At 37.9% G+C, this 20847-nt stretch overlaps 1 protein-coding gene across 1 annotated transcript in view; it reads left to right on the top strand.

Moving 5' to 3' along the window:
• Positions 1 to 20847, top strand: part of Dhc98D (Dynein heavy chain at 89D) — a 1285966-nt gene that overhangs the window by 580500 nt on the left and 684619 nt on the right. Inside the window, exon 33 of the mRNA XM_090406627.1 lies at positions 7696 to 7814. Within this exon, the coding sequence (XP_090262753.1) occupies positions 7696 to 7814 (119 nt within the window). The remainder of the gene's footprint in view (positions 1 to 7695; positions 7815 to 20847) is intronic.

Below are 20847 nucleotides of genomic sequence, written 5' to 3'. Positions count from 1 at the left end.
AGTGTGTGAGCATTTTGGCTAAATGTTTGGCTAATTTATATGTTGTGGAATCAATGCCATCCACTATGGTACGTAATGGCACATTTTGTTTATGTATTTTTGGGAGTCCATTATAATCAGGGAAGTCTAGAGGTCTATCACGGTCTATTTGGATCATGATTCAAATAGAACGTGGGATTCGCAACCTTCCTAACCATATCGCCAACAATGTCAGACTGGATGTAGCTGGTGTTCTCACCAAAGCAAAACCTCCAAAAACCAACTTATCCAAAGACGAATATGCAGCTCTACTAGAAATGAAGAAAAACAAAAAAATAATAATCACCAAAGCTGATAAGAGAAACGCCACTGTGGTGCTCAATCAAAAGGACTATAAAGGTAAGCTTAATGCTTTAGTACTAGACCATACTACCTACCTCCCTATTGAATATAATCCTACCAGCTCTCAGATTAGAACTCTCCACAGACTCCTTAAGAAAGTCACTTCTTGGTCTGTGGAAGTCACTAACAAACTAAAACCTTATAACTCTAGACCCCCCGATTATATGGACTCCCAAAAATACATAAACAAAATGTGCCATTACGTCCCATAGTGGATGACATTGATTCCCCCCACATATAAATTAGTCAAACATTTAGCCAAAATTCTCACACACTATGCTGGCAACACACCATCACACATAAAAAAACTCAGCCCACTTTAAAGCCAGTATAGAAAACCTCTCACTCCAACACACTGACATAATGGTCAGTTTTGACATCTCCTCCCTATTCACTAATGTCCCACTCAAAGAAACCCTAGAGCTCATCCAAACCAAGTTTCCTCTCGAAATCTCAGCCCTATTTCAGTTCACAATGAACTCAGGCTGTTTCGTTTGGCAAGGAAAACTCTACAAACAGATAGAGGGGACATCCATGGGTTCACCACTTTTCCCATCTTTGGCTAATTTTTTTATGGAGACCTTTGAAGAGAAAACCTTAAACTCCACCCCACAAAACCCACTATTTGGCTTTGATATGTGGATGATGTGTTCGCTATTTGGCCACATGGCTCAGTACACTCCACTCCACTCCTTCCTAACACACTTATACAACCAACACCCCAGAGTCCAGTTCACCTTAAAAAAAGAGGAAAACAACACCCTCCCCTTCCTAGACACTTTAATCACTCGCCAGCTTGATGAGTCTTTGGTTTCTCCGTTTACAGAAAACCCACCCATACAGGCTGTTACATTCACCAGCAATCCCCCCCCCCCTCACAACAATATAGGGTTATAAAAACACTGCATAACAGGGCAAAATTAATCTGCTCAGATTACGATGCCCTAACCACTGAACTAAACCACATCCTCAACACTTTCTTAGCCATTGGCTATAACCCCCAAAAAAATACTAAAACCAGTAATCCACAATAAAAATTACACCAAATCTATCACCATCATCTATATCCAAGGCACCTCTGAGAAAATAACCAATATCCTCAAAAAATATGACCTGACTTCTTGTTATAGACCATATAAAAAGTTGGCATCCCTTATCTGCTCTACCAAAGACCAACCACTTCCCCTAGACCTACCTGGTGTTTACCAGGTCCATTGCAGCTGCAAATTGTCCTACTTTGGCCAAACAGGCAGGACAGCAAATATCAAGATTTCAGAACACAAAGACTACATCTGGTTTCACCAGTACAGCTACTCTTGGCTGGCAGACCATGCCTTAGATACCCACCATAGAATTCGTTGGAAGAAAACTAAAATAATAGACTGCAGCAAGTTTAAGTATGAAAGATTATTCAAGGAATCATCAGCAACTCTTAAAAACGTTCCAAACCTCAACAAATTTGGGTGTATAAAACTACCCCAAATTTGGGAGACTTACATTATGAGAACTTCAGCCCAATGGCCAAGACAACCAAATTAGCCTGCCAGAGGGCACCATTAGGATGTTAGGAACAATATTAGTTTCTTGCCTTCTTCTTCATTTGATTTTGTTAGTGCCTGCATGCACATACCATATTTTTATGTTCCTGAAGATGGCAACTGTAAGCTAATTACCAGTTAAAGAAATCTTTAATCTTTTTTGCCACAAAATTCCACAGTTGGGTACTGACAACAGTACTTTATTTCATAACTTGTTGAAGTTCCAAGGGTACCTAACAGGAGGGATTTTGCTTGGGGGTACTTTAACATTGAAGATCCAATCTGTGACATCTGTTACCAGTTCGAAACAGAAGAACATGCATTGTACAGCTGCCCACTTGTCCTGAGTATTTGGAACAGATTATGTAATGTGTTGGGCATTCCATTACTTACAACAGAAAAGGTTATTTTTTTTGCAATACCCACCATCTGTCAGCAATGGGAAGAAAAGTTTGATGTTAATAATTAATAAACTAAAATACCATTTATGAAAGGTTAGAAAGAAACATGTATTTGAAAACCAGCAATATGACATCCGAATGCTTTATAATATTGTATTGTGAAAATTTTATTGTTGTCAGACGATTTTTGTTTTAGAAAACAAAATCTACACTACACCTACACCAAATTTTTGACTAGGTGGTGTAGACCACCAACATTATGCAATATTCACCTGGGGGAGATAAAATTCTGTCTATTCTTGCTATGAGAGCTTTTTTAAATAGTTCTTAATCCTCTTAATTCAATGTGATCATATAGTCAATTTCAGGGATGACTGGAGAGCAATCCTAAGCAGAGAAGGGCAATTCAAGGTCCAGATGGGGCTAACCACCTGGTATCAGTCATCTTTGAACTTTAGTTTCGATTGGTCTTTTGGTTGTTCATCTATATGAGATTGGTGAAAAAGGAAAACTGATAGCCTTTGGCTATATGATGATATAAAAGAGCTGAGGCCTTTTCTCTATCTCTCATGCTATCTATCTATCTTTCTTTTCTTTCTCCTAATACCATCAGGCGCTCTTGCACTCCTATGCTAACTATTCTAGGCATATGATGAGCAACCCTTTACTTTTTCACCTCAATAAAGGTTGATATTAGTCTGGGTAATGGCCCTTCTCATTATGCATAGCATTTTACACATCTGAAAGGATGCATGCTTTGCATTATGGGATACATACTAAGGCAAGTGATGCGAAGTCATTAACGTCTGTATACAAGTAGTTCAGACATGAATATATGTCATGCATAAAACATTGTTTTGCTTCCTGAGGTAAAGGATTAAAACAAGTATAAAATGCTTTGGTATCTTTAACATATATATATATATATATATATATATACAGAGTCTGTCAAAAAAATGTATATACACTTTAACAGATATCATCTGTTTGATGTTGGATTGAATTATGGTAACAATGTGTAGTATGATGTTCTCTCAAAGATGTCGTTACTCACATGAATACTAGCATCAACACTTGACTGGTAGGACAGTCAAACAAAATGGCCGAGGCACAATTGTCTTTCGAGGAATGCAAGATCATTTTAAAGTGGTATTTCAAGTTTGAGAATGATGTTGAAGTTCAATGACAATGGAGATGTGAGTTTGCAACGCAACCTCGAACATGCCTGACAGTTGCACATATTCATATTAAGCTTGAGATCCATGGAACCGTGTGTGATGTGCACAATGGAAGATCTGGGAGACCTCATGCAGCAACAAGTCCTACTTCCTCATTATGGTGTTGACTGCCTGACTGTCCTACCGGTCATGTTGATGCTAGTATTCACGTGAATAACAACATCTTTTGTGAGAACATCATACTACACATTGCTACTGTAATTTGAAGCAACTTCAAAAAAAGTCCATAGATGACATCTGTTAAAGTGTGTATGCATTTTTTGATGGACTCTGTATATATAAGTTTTAATCTGCATAATCTGTAACACACTCAACTTTTGTGAAATCATCTTTTTTTGTCAATTAGCTGATCCAACAACCATTCAGGTGCTTCTGATCACCATCAGTCCTATGGTACTCATTTTCCATTTATTTACTGCACTTTATCTTAATTTTATTGGGTCTGAAGCCCAGCTTCTTGCGCATTCTGATATATTGACTGTCCAGAATGAAACAAGCACAGAACTTATCTGAATGTGTAGAAACATCCCTGGCTGTGTTGCCTAGCTGTGCCCACTTGTCCTGTCATCCACTTGTTCATAATTTTATTATAAAATAAAAGCATGTCCTACATTTAACAAATTATTATGAACATTATAGAGTAGCAACATTCTGTTGATCTATTCCTAAATTCCAAATCTGACCAATATGTATGAGGAGTGTTCAAAAAAAGACCGAACTTTTTAAATAGTGTGCCAATTGGCACAGAGAGAGTGCTGCAGCTACTGAGTGCACCTAGCAGCAGGTTTTGACACAAATTACCATTTGCCCCATGAGCATTATTCATCAAGTTACTTCTGCAGAAGGAAGCACATGCACAAGCTGTTCGTCAGATTAGTGACAAAGTGACAGTGAAAGAGCTTGAAGAACAACATGTGGGTGTGTGAAATTTTGCACCATGATGATATGCTGGCTCAGTGTTGCTCCTCATCCACAGTTATATGGCAAAACAGCAGATATCTGGTGTGTCCCATCCACCCTATTCTCTGGACTTAGCCCCAGCAGACTTTTTCCTGTTTCCCAAACTTAAAAACCACTTTGAAAGGACGTCATTTTCAAACCATAGAGGAGATCACATAAAGTGCATTCCAGGAAGCATTCCAACAATGGAAGAAATGTTGGGAATGGTGTATCGCCAATAGAGGGGACTACTTTGAAGTGGACAGTGCTAAAATGAGCAGTGAAGTCTTTATAGCAAAAGTTCAGTCTTTTTTTGTATATATATATATATGTGTGTGTGTGTGTGTGTGTGTGTGTGTGTCTGAACTTTACGTGAATCCGGAGTTACGCAGTTTCTTATATGTACGTATTCCTGTCCCGCTTCATGCCTCACCACTAGTCATATCTTTCAGGCACCGGCTGCATTCGCCAGTGTTGCACATGCTGTGGACAAGCACTGACGTGTTTCATGAGGTCTCCATTCATACACAATTTTTATAGTCTACAAACCTTGCGATTGTTTAATGTTATGTTCTTGATAAAAATTTTATCACATAAAAAATAATAATGTCATTCAAAAGAAGCAAGTCCGATTCTTCTACAGCTAGCAAGAAAAGAAACACATTGACTTTGGAAACAAAACTGAACATTATTAAGGATTTTGAAGGCGGAATGAAAATTTGTGAGCTAGCAAAGAAGTTCGATCTACAGGAATCCACAGTAAGAACAGTCATTAAAGAAAGGTTTACAGATTTTGGAGGACATAGATTCTAATGAAGAACGAATTATAGCCACAAGGCAAGGAATAAAAAATCATTAGCTTCCTGTGAAGAAATTTTGCGTGACAAGAAAAAGACATAATGCCGTCAGACGAATCTATTAAATTTTATGAAACCATTGACATCGAAATAACTTTCTTTTCTTTATGTATGAAAAACTACAATTATCATTATATTTCTTAAAAAAATAGGTGTTTTTGTAAACCTTTGGTCCCAATTGTATGTTTGTATATATAAATTACATGCAAAATTATACCCCAAGTTATGTGAATTCGACTTAGGTGCTTTTTGTTGGTCCCGCCTACTGTGTAACTTCAGGGTTTTACTGTATATATATATATATATGACCATACATCTTCATAAGGAGTGAGGAGCAGGTTCTTGGTGGAGTGGTTCCAAGTGGAATGAGTGGAATGCATTGCCTGAGTGTTTTGTCGATGTAGACACATTAAATCAGTTTAAGGAACAGTTGGATGAGCATTGTGTGCACTACTTCTCATGATGAGTTTCTGACTCCATGGAGGTCAGATGATGATGATAATAATAAAAATAATACTCTATTATATAGTAAAACCTGTGGAGTATTATTCATAACTAAACATACACACATAAACCACAGTAATTACATTTTTAATAAGTAAACATTTCTTCCTAAGTATCTTAGGACATCATCAGTACAGTTATTTCAAACAATACTAGGAATAACATACAGTTAGGGCACATGCTTACAACGGAATGCTATGAGTGCAGTAGCGTGTTATAGAACCTTTTTATCAGATATATTTTAATTGAATTAAAATATATCTGATAAAAAATAAATTAGATTAAATTAAAATAAAATAACATACATCAATTTATTTTATGCAATTAAGGATGACAATTTCCCAGACTTTATGGATAGTAAGACTTTCATTACAGTTTAAACTGGGTCTGTGACATAGGGCTTCAGCACTTTTTTTATATGAACGCTCATGTGTATATAAGGATCTATGTAGAAGTTTGGTGTTTTTCCATTAGATCCTATGGTTTGGATTTGCAACTGCGTGTTGTGCAAGGCGAGATTTGTATGGTTTGAAAAGACAGATATAGTCTTGATGTTCTTGATGCATTTACTAATAGATTTTCCTGTCTGTCTGTAGTAAAACATCTTACAGGAACTTGGAACTTCGTAAATGCCAGGCAGCATCAAAGTGAAACTTTTTCTTTAGGAGAAGGTAGCAAATTATAGAACTGGTTGATTGGTTTGTAGGTTTGCTGCAGCAAGTTTGTATTTCTTCATAAATTTTGACAGACATTCAGAGATGCCTTTGACATATACGGTATGGAAATCCTAGGGCTTGTTTTTGTCTAGGTTGATGTGTGGGGAAGTGACTGATGATTTTTTGAGTTGTTTTTGGATAATATCCATTTAGTATGACTGTATTTTTGATGATTTCCAATTCTTGGTTTAAAGATTCTTTGGAGGAGCAAAATCTGTGCTCTGGCTACTAATGATTTAATGATGCCATATTTTTGAGATGGATGATGAGCAGATGAATTGTGAATGTAATGACCTGAAAATGTTGGCTTATGATAGACAGACGTGGAGATAGAACCATCTTGTTTTTGTTGGATGTGTAAATCCAGAAAGGAGATACCTTGTGAAGATTCTTTTTTTAGTGTGAATTTGATGCGAGGATGAAGAATGTTGATCTTACCTAGAAACAGGTATAGTTCTTGTTCAGAATGACTCCAGACAGCAAAGACATCATCAACATATTGTAGCCAAATTTTTGGTTTGGGTTCAAACCTGAAAATTTTTTTCCCAAGTTATTCCAGAAAAAGGTTGGCTAAGTTTGGTGATAAGGGAGAGCCCATTGCTTATCCTTCCTCTTCCTTGTAAATTTTTTCTTTCCATGTGGCATATCCGTATGTAATAACAAATTTGAATAATTCCATAATATCGGATGGAAATTTTTGAGTTAACAAATGTATTGTTTCCTTGTGGGGAATATTAGTGAAGAGGAAGACAATGTTGAAGCTAATTAGCATGTCCTTTTCTGAATGTCTTTTATTTTTGTGTGAAACTGTGGAATTTTTAATTGATGAGGCTAAGTGGCATCTCCTTTTCTGACAGTTGAATGTCTTTTATTTTTGTGAAACTCTGTGGAATTTTTAATTGATGAGGCTGAGTGGCCTATGAGAGGACTATAGTAGCCTATAGTTAGTTAAAATAATAATATATATATAGGAATAAATAAACAGAATTTATAGTAATGTAGAAACATTCATTCATTTTTCAACATGGAAGTGCAATATTTTAAATAAAGAGTTTGAAATTTCAGTAAATATTCATTTCTATTTTCTGATTAAGTGGCCAAGTTTCATTTTGTATTTATAGATAGATAAAGTAATACAATTGTATGAAACAATGATGACAAGGCATAGCACCATGATTGTTGGTCCAACTGGTGGAGGTAAAACATCAGTTATTACTACACTGGTGAAAGCACAAACAAAGTAGGTCTAAAATTCTATTATAATTTTTATGTATTATAATTGTATATCATATGTTGTGTAATAAAGTTGTACAATGATTTACTATTAAATAATTATATGCAAAAATTTTGCATATCATTTATATGAAATTATATGCAAAATTATTTTAAGATGAGATAGTGAAAGTAAGTAATGGGATGCAATAATTGGAAGCAGACTTGGGGAAGCTGAGAGATGAGATGAGATGAGATGAGATGAAATGCAAACAGGATAAAGCTAAGCAATTGGTGGGTTAAAGCAGAAGTGTGAAGATTATTATTATTATTATTATTATTAATACCAGACATCCATGGAGTCAAAAGACTCATCATGGGAGGCAAACATGTTACACATAAAGCCCAACAAACTGGGCCTTAAACTCATTCAGTGTATCTATGTTCACCACCTTCCACTCACCAGCTACTCTTCATGCAAAGAACCTGCCTCTTATGCCCCTGCTCACATCCGTCTTATATCACTTCTAAGGATGTCAACTGTATTTTACCAAATTCTCCCACCCTATGAAAATTTTTTCCACATTAAGCTGTTAACAACTCTTTACCACCTTAAATGTATCAAACATATCCCCTCTCTTCCTCTTATTCACAAAGTTTTGCAAACTGCATTCCCTCAATCATTCCTCATATTCCACAACCCAAAGATCAGTTATGACATTAGTCTTCTCTGGACCCTTGCCAATATATCCTCATCACCATGAAAACCAGGGGACCAAATCTGTGCACAATAATCCATACAAGGCTTGATCAAGGCCTTATACAATGGAAACAGAACCTCTATATTTGTACAAGGTAAGGTACTCTGCATAATTGTCATAATCTGATGTGATATCTTCAGATCCTTGTCTACCACAACGTTCTCCAAAATTTTGCCACCAAATTTCCAAACCTTACACTATGCAACATGGAAATGACAGATCCATAGTATTTCTCACTAATACAATCTATTCCAATTCTCTTGTAAGGCCACAACATCTGCTTTATTCCTCATCACTGTCCTCATTTTTCTATAATATGCAAAACAGTTGCATATCAGCAGCTAAGCCTATCCCAATATCATTAATATAAAAATTAAATAACAATGGTCCCAAAACAGACCCCTGTGGCACACCACTAATGACTTTCCTCTTTTGAGATAGTGCCTTCCTCATACACAACTTGCTGATACCTATTTGATGGCCAGTTGCCTATCCAACTCACCAGTCTGTTATCTAATCCCATCTTCTTCCATTTAGTCACGACTTGTGGTGTGGCAATCTATCAAAAGCCTTTGCAAAATTATTATTATTATTATTATTATTATTATGGGCAACTCCAAGGAATCCTTAGACTCATCAAGGGAGGCCTTAAGCATCATGTCAAGACTATCCAACATTTGCGCAGTGTCTATAATACTTTGCTTTCGACTCATTCACTGTCATGGCATCCCACAACAGACTCTGGCAACCTATTCCACTCATTCGCCACTCTCTAAGCAAAAAATCTAGTTTTAACACCCTTGCTAACTACACTGTTACTCAGTTTCCATGGATGGTCCCTAGTTATCCCACCAACACACCTGCTCTGAAAAATTCCTCTGAATAAATCGTGTAAAAATCCCTCAGTAATTTGTGTGTCTCAATCTTACCATTGCTTTTCCGTCTATCAACCAATTTTTGTAACCCACAAATCTTCAACCTGTTCTCGTGAGGTTCATTCCATCTTGCTACTATCTCAGTCTGCCTCTGGATCCTCTCCACCCTATCAAGAAACCCTGGTGCCGAGATCTGCATGCAGTAGTCAAGATGGGGTGTTATCAATGCTCAACGAAGAGGAACAAAACCTGCTGGTGTCTGCTTGTCAAAGTATTTCAGCAACCAAGTAATATGATGCTTTAGACACATTTGCTATGTGCCCCCCCCCAAACTTTATCTCCCTATCCACTAACACTCCCAAGTCTCTGCCTTCATCAATTTCCTGGAGTACAGTTCCACGAATGTGTACAGCTGGTAATCTTTTCACCCCAAAATGCATAACCTTACACTTGTCACATTAAACTGACATCCATTCTCCTTTGCCCAGTCTGACAATCCATCCTACAAATTTTTACATCATCTGCATTAACTATTGCTCTATCAAATTTTGCATTATTGGCAAATAACTGAACAGACTCTTTCCTATAATGGTTCAAAAACAGAACCATGTGGCATGCCACTAGTGATAGGCCTTCTTTTGAACTCTACTCCTGAATAAACTATTCTCTGATATCTTTCGATCAACCAACATCTTATTCACTTCACTAATCCTATTCCACCCCCATGTGCTGCAGTTTACTGATTAGAATTCTATGTGGTATCCTGTCAAAGGCCTTTGCAAAGTCCAGCAGTATCACTGCAAACATTTTGCCTTTATCCAACTCAGCTGTCACTGTATTATAAAACGTGAGCAAGATACTGAGGTGTGACTTGCCGGTCTCAAAACCATCCCTCCCCCCTCCCATACAGTATCCATTTATCCATTCCTGTATTTTGCTCTTTGCATTGCACCAATACTTTGACAACAACAACAACTCCTGATATGCTGCTCGGTCAGTAATTTGCTACATCAGTCTTGGAGCCTCCTTTATGCAATGGAACTATTCCCCCCTCATTCCACACTCTTGGGACTAACCTGGAGCTGAGAGTTAGAATAAACAATATGGTCAAGGGCACTGACAATTCCTAACAGCTTCACGTAAAACTCAATATGGTATACCATTCAATATCACATCTGCATTTACATTAAGATTCTGTAATATACTATGCACCTCCATCTCATTTACCTCAATTCCCAGATAAGCCTTTAGCTCTCTCTCATTCCTAGAGCATCACCACCTGTATGATATACTCATCCAAAGTGTTCACTTAGTAATTCTACTATTTTGACTGATTCAGTTACCTCCCTACTATCGACATTCCTTAAAATCATTTTGCCATATACATTCTTTCTTTTACTTGCAGCATGTCGTAAGAACGGTTTGGGATTCTCATTAGCATGCATTGCTAACTTCTTTTCATAATCTGCTTTTGCCTTTTTTTCCCACACTAGTTACCCTTTTTGCCTGTGTCTTGTACTGTTCATATGCATGCAAGTCACCTTTCTCTTTAAATTCCCTCCACAATTGTTTCTTTTTTTTTGCAGCTCCAGCTTGGTGATGATATTCATCCATTTAATTCCCACTTGATTTACTCTTCTGACTCAAGGTATGCAGTCTGCCATTACCTCCCTCAAATACTCCTTTACCACTTCCCATATGCTATTAACATCCAGCCCTTGCAGTTTTACATGCTATCACATTGATCCAAGCAATCTCCTAAGCCTGCTTTAACTGAAAATTCCATACATTTGACCATCTCCCAGGTAAAGACCATATGAAGACTCTCACCAATTGGCGGCAACATGATCATATTCACTATAGACAAATTCTCAGGTGTAATTACTAGATCGAGCATTCTCGAATCCCTACTATATTCCATTACATGCCATCTCAGGTAATTATCCCTTAGTACCTGCATAAATTCCATTTCCTTCCTCCCATGTGTCCTCCCCTCCTTGCAGTCTCTGTTCCTATAGTTTAAATTCCCCATAATTATTACCTGTCCTCCACTCATTGAGTCAATTTGCTGATGCATACTATCTCCATCATCTTTTCCATCCCCTGATCTATAGCAGCATCCAACTGTATATTTTGTTCTGCTGGCCTCAATCTCACCAGATAGACTCAAATGTGCTATTTTCACTGGCCTGCAGTCGAACTTCTACTTTCTTTGGTTGCAGTTCATTGGTTATCATCAGTAACACTCCTTCCCCCATTCTTTTCTCTCTATTCCTCCTTGAACACACTATTCCCTTCAAATTCTATCCCACTTAATATATCATCTTCAGTTGGCCATGTCTCCCTAATACCAATAACCTTTGGCTAGGATGAGCCAATTAATGCCAACTAAGGCTTGTTCCGAATGCTCATGGCATTAGTGTACATAAAGTGCAAAAGCCCCTTAGGCCTGATGCTTTGTACTAACTATCCCAATTATGAAACATCATCACAAAAAGGCCTCCCGTTTTCAGTGGAAGGTTGAACCGTGGAAGGCAATGCATTCCACGGTTCAACCTCCCTCCATGCAAAGAAACCACTCCTCACCCTCTTGCTCACAGTTTCTTTTTGTAACTTCCAGGGATGGCCTCTTGTCATTACTCCTTCCCACTGTTCAACCAAGCGAAAGAACTCCCCAGTGTCAACCCTGTAACCACCTCTCAACAGTTTAAAAGTCTCAATCATATCACCTCTCCTTCTTCTATCCACCAAACTCTGCAATCTACATTCCCTCAGGCAATCCTCATAACCAAAATTGTACAGTCCTGAAACCATCTTTGTCATCCGTCTTTGTACCCTTTCCACAGTTAATTTATCCCCTTCAAATCCTGGGGACCAAATCTGAGAACAATAGTCTAAGTGTGGTCTGATCAGAGATTTATAACCTTTTTATTTCTGCATGTCAATGTTCTCTGTATCATTGTCATTATCCAATGCGATGTCTTCACAGTTTCTGCAATGTGGTCACTGAATTTCAGGTTCTTGTCCACATCATGCTTAGATCTATAATCTCCTCTACTTCCTGTAAAGTTAACCCACCAAGTGTATACTTTGCATCCCATCATTGCTTACCAAATCTCAGAACTGTACACTTTGCAACATTGAACTGAAAGTTCCATTTATCTGCCTATTCATGCAATCTGTTCAAGCCCTCCTTGTAAGGCCATATTATCCACTTGACTCTCATTGCTCTCCTAAATTTTGCATTATCTGCAAACAGCTGCATATCACTAGTTAAACCCATCCTAATATCATTAATATACAAACTGAACAACAATGGTCCCAAAACTGATCCCTTCGGTACACTAGTGACCTTCCTCTTTTGGGATACTGCGCCACCCATATACAATTTTCTGATACCTATCTGACAGCCAGTCACTGATCCAACTCAGAAGTCTGTTATCCCATCTATTTCAATTTATTGAACAGCTTTTCATGATTACTAAATAACTTAAGAAATTTACAACGTACACTGGAATATAAATTAAAATAAACTTTAATATATACTTCCTATATTTTGGCAACGTCGCGTTGTCATCTTCATGGGAACATAAGATTAAGACACGTGAATGCAGGCACTAAAACCAAATGAGGTCGAAATGAGGAAACTACTGTTTTCCCTAAAATCCTGATAGTGTCCCCTAGTGGGCTATATTAGGTATTCTTGGTCATTGGGTTGCAGTTCTCAAGATGTACGTCTCCCAAATTTGTGGCATCCAAATTTGTTGAGGTTTGGCATGTTTCTTAGGGCTGAGGCTGATTCTATGAATAGTCTCTCAAATTTATACTTGCTGCAGTGTATTAGTGTGGCTTTCTTCCACCGTATTCCGCGGCATGTATCCAGGGCATGGTCTGCAAGCCTAGAGTGGCTGTACTGGTGAAACCGGATGTAGTCCTTGTGTTCCGAAATTCTGATATTCGCTGTCCTGCCTGTTTGGCCAAAGTAGGACAGCTTACAGATGCAAGGGACCTGGTATACACCAGGTAGGTCTAGGGGAAGTGGTTGGTCTTTTGTGGAGCAGATAAGGGATGCTAATTTTCTGTATGGTCTGTAACAAGAGGTCAGGTCATGTTTATTCAGAATTTTGGTAATTTTTTACAAGGTGCCCCGATGTAGGAAATGGTGATTGATTTAGAGTAATCTTTTTTGTGAAGGGGTGAGAAGGGGGGGGGCTGTGGTTTACTGGTTTTAGTATTTTTTGGGGGTTGTAGCCATTGACTGAGAAAGTGTTATGGATGTGATTTAGTTCGGTGGTTAAGGCATTGTCATTTGAACAGATTAGTTTAGCCCTGTTGTATAGTGTCTTAATAACTCCATATTGTTGTGAGGGGGCGGGGGGGGGGATTGTTGGTGAATGTACCTGCCTGTATGGGTGGGTTTTCTATAAACTGAGAAAACGAAGGTTCCATCAGGCTGGCGGGTGACCAGTGTGTCTAGGAAAGGGAGGCTGTTGTTTTCCTCTTCTTCCAGGATGAACTTGATTCTGGGGTGTTGGTTGTTTAAGTGCATTAAGAAGGAGAGGAGCGTATCAGAGCCATGTGGCCAAATAGCGAACACATCATCAACATAGCGAAGCCATATGGTAGGTTTTTGGGGGGGCAGAGTTTAAGGCTTTCTCTTCAGAAGTGTCCATAAAGAAGTTGGCTAAGGGTGGGGAGAGTGGTGAGCCCATGGCTGTCCCCTCTATCTGCACGTGTCTTAATCTTATGTTCCCATGAAGATGGCAACGTGAAGTTGCCTAAATATAGGAAGTATATATTAAACGAGTGGACAGACTTATGTGTTTGTCAAACATGTTGTTTATTATTTTAACGGTATAATAGAACACAGAAACTAAGTAAATAATTAATTTATTAACTTGATGCTGATATTTTGCTGGTGTTATAACCAGCATCTTCAGAGCACAAAAACACTGTTTGTCACAATACGCGAGACTAAAACAACATGGTGTACTTAAACAAAATTGTAGCAGCAACACAAAGACTAGAGTCCTGATTTTGGCGCCCTCTATCTGAAAAAAAAAAAAAAAAAAAAAAAAAGCTATCATACATTACTAGAGTCCTAGAAAAGTGCTAGTTTTTTCTTAATATGACTGTCTCCCAGATCTTCGGCAAGTTAATACAGCCATATTTGTTGAGATTTGGAGTGTGTTTTAGGGCTTCTGTCGCCTCTAAGAACAATCTCTCTGATTTATACGGGTTTCTGTGTAGTACTTTTGTGTTTTTCCAGTTGATCCTGTGTGCAGGGGTATCCAGAGCATGGTCTGCTAGGCCCGACTTCCCATAATGATAATTCTGGACGTATCTTTTATGTTCGCTGATGCGGATGTTCACAGTTCTTCCTGTTTGACCGTAGTAGGCTTGATTGCATGAGCAGGGTACTTGGTAGATTCCTGGATGTGATAAAGGAGGAATGCTGTCCTTGGGTGAGCGGATGAGGGTGGCTAATTTGCTACATGGTCTGAATGTAGTGCGTAGTTTATGTTTATTGAGAATTCTTGAGATCTTTTTGGATGTGCCTTTAATGTAAGGAATGGTGACTGTTTTGTTGTAGTTCTCTGTGGTGGATGGTGGGAGGGGTTTCTTAGCAGTGTTTAGTATTTTGAAATATCAGCATCAAGTTAATAAATTAATTATTTACTTAGTTTCTGTGTTCTATTATACCGTTAAAATAATAAACAACATGTTCGATGAACACATAAGTCTGTCCACTCGTTTAAGGATTCTTCGCGGAGACGATATCGTACGCAAGACACGACAATATGGATGCTAGTCTTTGTGTTGCTGCTACAATTTTGTTTAAGTACACCATGTTGTAACTAAGATGAAAAGCCAAAAGGCTATTTTTTCTGGCGAGGTTGATATAAGTTAAGGGGATAATATGACTGTCTTACTGGCTGAAAAAACAATGAGGGATTTTTATCCCCTTAACTTATACACCATGTTGTTTTAGTCTCGCGTATTGTGACAAACAGTGTTTTTGTGCTCTGAAGATGCTGGTTATAACACCAGCGAAATATCAGCATCAAGTTAATAAATTAATTATTTACTTAGTTTCTGTGTTCTATTATACCGTTAAAATAATAAACAACAAGTATATATTAAAGTTTATTTTAATTTATATTCCAGTATACATTGTGAATTCCTAAAGTTATTTACACCACATTTCCTCCAACTTATCTAATAGGGTTTCTTATTGATTTCTGTCATATTCCTTTAAAAACCAGCAGCATTTTTATGGGTATAGCTATTCCCAACACTCAACTGTTTATTGTAGAACATGGGAAAATTACTAAAACAAGATCTCCCCTGAACAAAGCCATGCTGTTTCTCCAAATATGGGTTGTCAGGATGAGATGTTTACTTTAAGACAAATAATTGAGAAATCTTAGGAATATAAACATAATCTGTATTAAAGTTTTGTAGATCTGGAAAATGCGTATGGCAGTTTTCAAGAAAAAACAGCTCAAAATACTACCATTATATGGTATAATTGGGACATTATACTGAACAATATGTAGCTCACACTTAAGTTGTTAGTAGTTAGAATACTGAAGGACATATACCAAGAGAAATGTGGAGCATGTGTGTGTGTGCAGTACAAAAAGATATGTGAAGCAGGTGTGTATAATACAAGAACACAGGTGAGATAGTTGAGTGCATTTTATACTGATTCATTATCTACATGAATCACGTTATGAAGCAAAGTGGCATTAAACCCTGTTATCAAAATTGGAGATATTCGAATCAACTCTTTACTTCATACAGTCACTGTTATGCTTTTGATTCTTGTAGAAAGGCTTATATGTTGGCTGTACATGATTACTAAATTACTTAAGGAATTCACAACGTAAACTGGAATATAAATTAAAATAAACTTTAATATATACTCACTATATTTCGGCAACATCACATTGCCATCTTTATGGGAACTTAAGACTAAGACACTTGCACGCAGGCACTAATACAGCAAATGAGGTCAAAGAGAGAAGACTACTGTTTTTCCTAAAGTCCTGATGGTGCCCACCTAGCAGGCTATATTAGGTATTCTTGGCCGTTGGGCTGATGTTCTCATGATGTACGTCTCCCAAATTTGGGGCAGTCTCATACATCCAAATTTGTTGAGGTTTGGCACATTTTTTAGAGCTGAGACTGATTCTATGAATAGTCTTTCAAATTTAAACTTGCTGCAGTGTATTACTGTGGCTTTCTTCCAATGTATTCACTATTTCCTACATCTGGGGCACCTCTGAAAAAATAACCAAAATCCTAAAAAAATATGACCTGACCTCTTGTTACAAACCATATAGAAAATTGGCATCCCTTATCCACTCCACAAAAGACCAACCACTCCCCCCTAGACCTACCTGGTGTTTACCAGGTCCCTTTCAGCTGTAAACTGTCCTATTTTTGTCAAACAGGCAGGACAGCGAATATCAGAATTTCAGAACACAAGGACTACATCCGGTTTCACCAGTACAGCCACTCAGGGCTTGCAGACCAAGCTCTGAATACCCGCCACAGAATACGTTGGAAGAAAGCCACAGTAATACACCACAGCAAGTTTAAATTTGAAAGACTTTTCATAGAATCAGCCTCAGCACTAAAAAATGTGCCAAACCTCAACAAATTTGGATGCATGAGACTGCCCCAAATTTAGGAGACGTTCATCATGAGATCATCAGCCCAACCACCAAGAATACCTAATATAGCATGCTAGGGGGGCATCATCAGGACTTTAGGAAAAACAGTAGTGTTCTCTCTTCGACCTCATTTGCTGTATTAGTGCCTGTGTGCAGGTGTCTTATTCTTAAGTTCCCATGAAGATGGCAATGTGACGTTGCCGAAATATAGGAAGTATATATTAAAGTTTATTTTAATTTATATTCCAGTTTGCATTGTGAATTCCTTAAGTAATTTAATAATTGTTATGCTTTTGAATAAATCTGTTACAAGTTTTCTGGACTTTTAAACTGAACAACTACTGTAAAACATTTTGTATGAAAACCAGCAATCATACACAACTTGCTGGTATATGAATTGGAGATTGGCTCTCTCCACAATACCAGCAAGTTGTGTATGATGAAACAGTGTCTCAAAAAAAGAGGGTAAACAATGATGTGCCCCAGGGTTCAGTTCTTGGGCCTCTACTGTTTAACTTGTTTATAAATGATTATATCATATGGACTGACTGGGGATCTTCAGATATTTGCTGATGATGCAAAGTTTGGGAGAATTATAAGTAGCACTGTCAATATTAATTCCCTTCAGGAAGATTTGAATAGACTTTTGACTTGAACAAAGAAGTGGGATTGTAGTTTTAATATTAATAAATGCAAGGTGCTGCATTTTGGAGTGCAGAAATATAAGACTGCGTACTATATTGGCGGTACCATACTGCAGAAAGTGGATGAGATTCAAGATTTGGGAGTGATGGTTGACAGTAGATTGAAGTTTAGAGTGCCTATTGTGAGTGTTACAAAGACTGCTGCTATCATAAGAAGTACTCTAACATGTAATGATAAGGAAGTGGTTGTGCCACTGTATAAATCATTGGTCAGACCACACTTGGACTATTGTGTTCAGATTTGTTCACCTGATTTTCAGTCTGAAGTGGAAGCATTAGAGAGAGAGAGAGACCAAAGATAAGTGACTAAGACAATAGCAGGACTTGGAATGCTGGCTCTGGAGAAAGGCTGAAGAAATGTGGCTTGCAGAGTTTCGTGGATAGGAGGAAAAGAGGTAATATGATAGCGACATTTAAGTTAGTGAGAGAATATTATTGGATTAATCCAGATGGGATTATAAAAAGAGTAGAGGGCAAGAGGAGAAAAACCAGAGGCCATCCCTGGAAGTTATGTAAAAGTGTGGTTAGGAAGGGTGTAAGTAGTAGGTTTTTTACATGGAAAATTGTCAGTGAATGGAACATATTACCAGAATGTTGGTTAGTGCAAGGATTTTAAGATTCTTTCTGATAAATATGTTGTCAGTTGAATGCACCTCCCATAATGAGTCTGCCGACTTCATGGAGGATGCAATAATAATCATAATAATCAATTAACACCTTTAATTCCATTATAGGGAGTAGGTGAGGCCTTTTCACCCTATCTAGCTTTTGGAGACTAAGTGGAAGAGACTGAGTATTAGAAAGAAACTTGATATTGTTGGCATTCAAGAATATCTTGAACAAAGCTGATCTAATGTGATGCAATATGAGCCCATAAGCAGAATTGGAGAGGAAAATGTAAGATCTGACAATATGGTCAGTTGGATAAATAACATAATTAATTTGGAGAAAATTGCTGATAGAATACTAGGATAGCATCATGTATAGTAGCGTTTCCCAAACTATGTTGTGGGGAACACCAGTGTTCCATGGAAAGTAAATAAGTGTTCCATGAAAAATTATCAAAATTAATATGAGCCTGGAATGGTTTTAAATGCTGCGACAAGTTCAAACATGTTTGAAAATCAGGTGCTCCTCACTTTGCATGTGGATTGTACTATTAAGGCCAGTTCACGCTGGCCTTGACTCAGCCACTGGCTGAGAGCCAGTTGGCTGAGTCAACCCACGGTTGTCGACATCTCTGAGCATGGGTGAAGTATGGAGGTATCTATTCTAGGAAATGTGTGGTCACAAGCAAGATCAATGCGATGCCCTGTGGTCTGGCAGACCTGTAGTGTGTGCTGTCACATTTTTGCAATGTGATACAACCTGCTGCAGCGATAGTGTGCGCTTAGCTTTACATTGAATATGAGACTGATGATACTCGACTCTAGCCAAGGTGTTCCATTAAAATTTCAGGATTTGTGAAGTGTTCAGTCTTAGGAAAAGTTTGAGAAACCCTGATGTATAGCATCCTGTATACTCTACATAGTATCTTGTAACACATCAAAATTGATCATGACGAAGATATTTTGGCCAGATCCTCAACTGAGAAGCTTGAATTTTGCTGATGTTCTCATTTTCCCAGAAATGCTCAAATTGATACTCTGTTCTGGCTTAAAAAATTTGCACTATGATTACCTCACATCCTGTAGTGACAACTTTTGCAGAATTACTATTACTAATATTATTATTATGGAACATGAGTCTGTCATCTAGGAGATCCCTTTTGTCATACACACAGCTCATCATAGTATGCCTTAAATACATTCAAATTCTCTGCAGATATCATGCTCTCATTCATTCCAATCATTCACAACTCTCCATGTAAAAACCTACTTCTCACTCCCTTGTGCACATCCTCCTTATACAGCTTTCAGGGTTGACCTCTTTCAGGGTTCTTCCCAAATCTCCCACCATTTTATGAAAAATCTCTTCAACGTTAATCCTACACCCCTTACCAAAGGTATATAGCCCTTACCAATTGTTCATCTCTATCATATCACCCCTGTTCCTTCTATCCAATTGATTCCGAAAATTGTACTATCTCAACCAAAGGTCACCTCTGGACCCTCTTCAACATTTCTTCATCCTTTTGAAAACTAGGTGAAGGTGACCAAATCTGTGCACAGTAGTCCATATGTGACCTAATCAGACCCTTATACAATGGAACCAGAATCTCTTTACTTCGTCAAGTCCGTGTCCTCCACATCATTGCCAGAATTCATTGTGTTGTCCTCACAATTTTGGCAATATGTCTTCTCAATTTTAGATCCTTATCCACCATTAACTCAAGATCTCTTATTTCCTCCACTTCCAAAAATATATCCCCACCAAGAATAAATTCTACATCCAATGTTTGTCTCCCAAATTTTAAAACCTTACATTTTGCAACATTGAACTGGTCATTCTCACTCCTGTGCCCATTCACTCAGTCTATTCAAGTCTTTGTAAAGCCGAACATCTGCTCCACACCTCATAATTTGTCCTGAATTTGTCTCATGTGCAAAATACCCAATATCATTAACATTCAGGTTAGACAGCAATGGACCTAAAACAGACACTGAGGCATGCCACTAGTGACTTTTCTCTTCTGGGATATTGATTCCCTATACATAACTTGCTGACACCTATCAGACAGCTACTCTTGAATCCCATGCACCAATCTATCCAACTCCATCTGCTTTAGTTTGATCATCAGCTTATTATGTGGTTATCTATCAAAAGCCTTTGCAAAGTCTAAGTAAACTACTGTATATCCATCTCCCATATCCAGTGCTGCTGCTGTTTCACCTTATTGTAATAAGTATTTAGGTTACTAAAACCTGACCTCCCTTTAGCAGATCTGTGTTGTCCATCAAAGATTTGGTTGACAACAAATACCATTGTTGTCAACCAAATTCTGGATTCTGATTCTCACCAGCCTTTCCAACACTTTAGCTACAACACCTGACTCACAGATTGGCCTATAATTTGATGCTTGAGTTCTGTCACCTCCCT

Source organism: Typopeltis vanoorti, chromosome 16 (genome assembly GCF_054136105.1).
Source record: "Typopeltis vanoorti isolate ZY-2024b chromosome 16, IOZ_Tvanoo_1.0, whole genome shotgun sequence".
Lineage (NCBI taxonomy): Eukaryota > Metazoa > Arthropoda > Arachnida > Uropygi > Thelyphonidae > Typopeltis > Typopeltis vanoorti.
The sequence above is the reverse complement of the archived record's forward strand: the minus strand, read 5'-3'. Positions and strand labels throughout refer to the sequence as shown.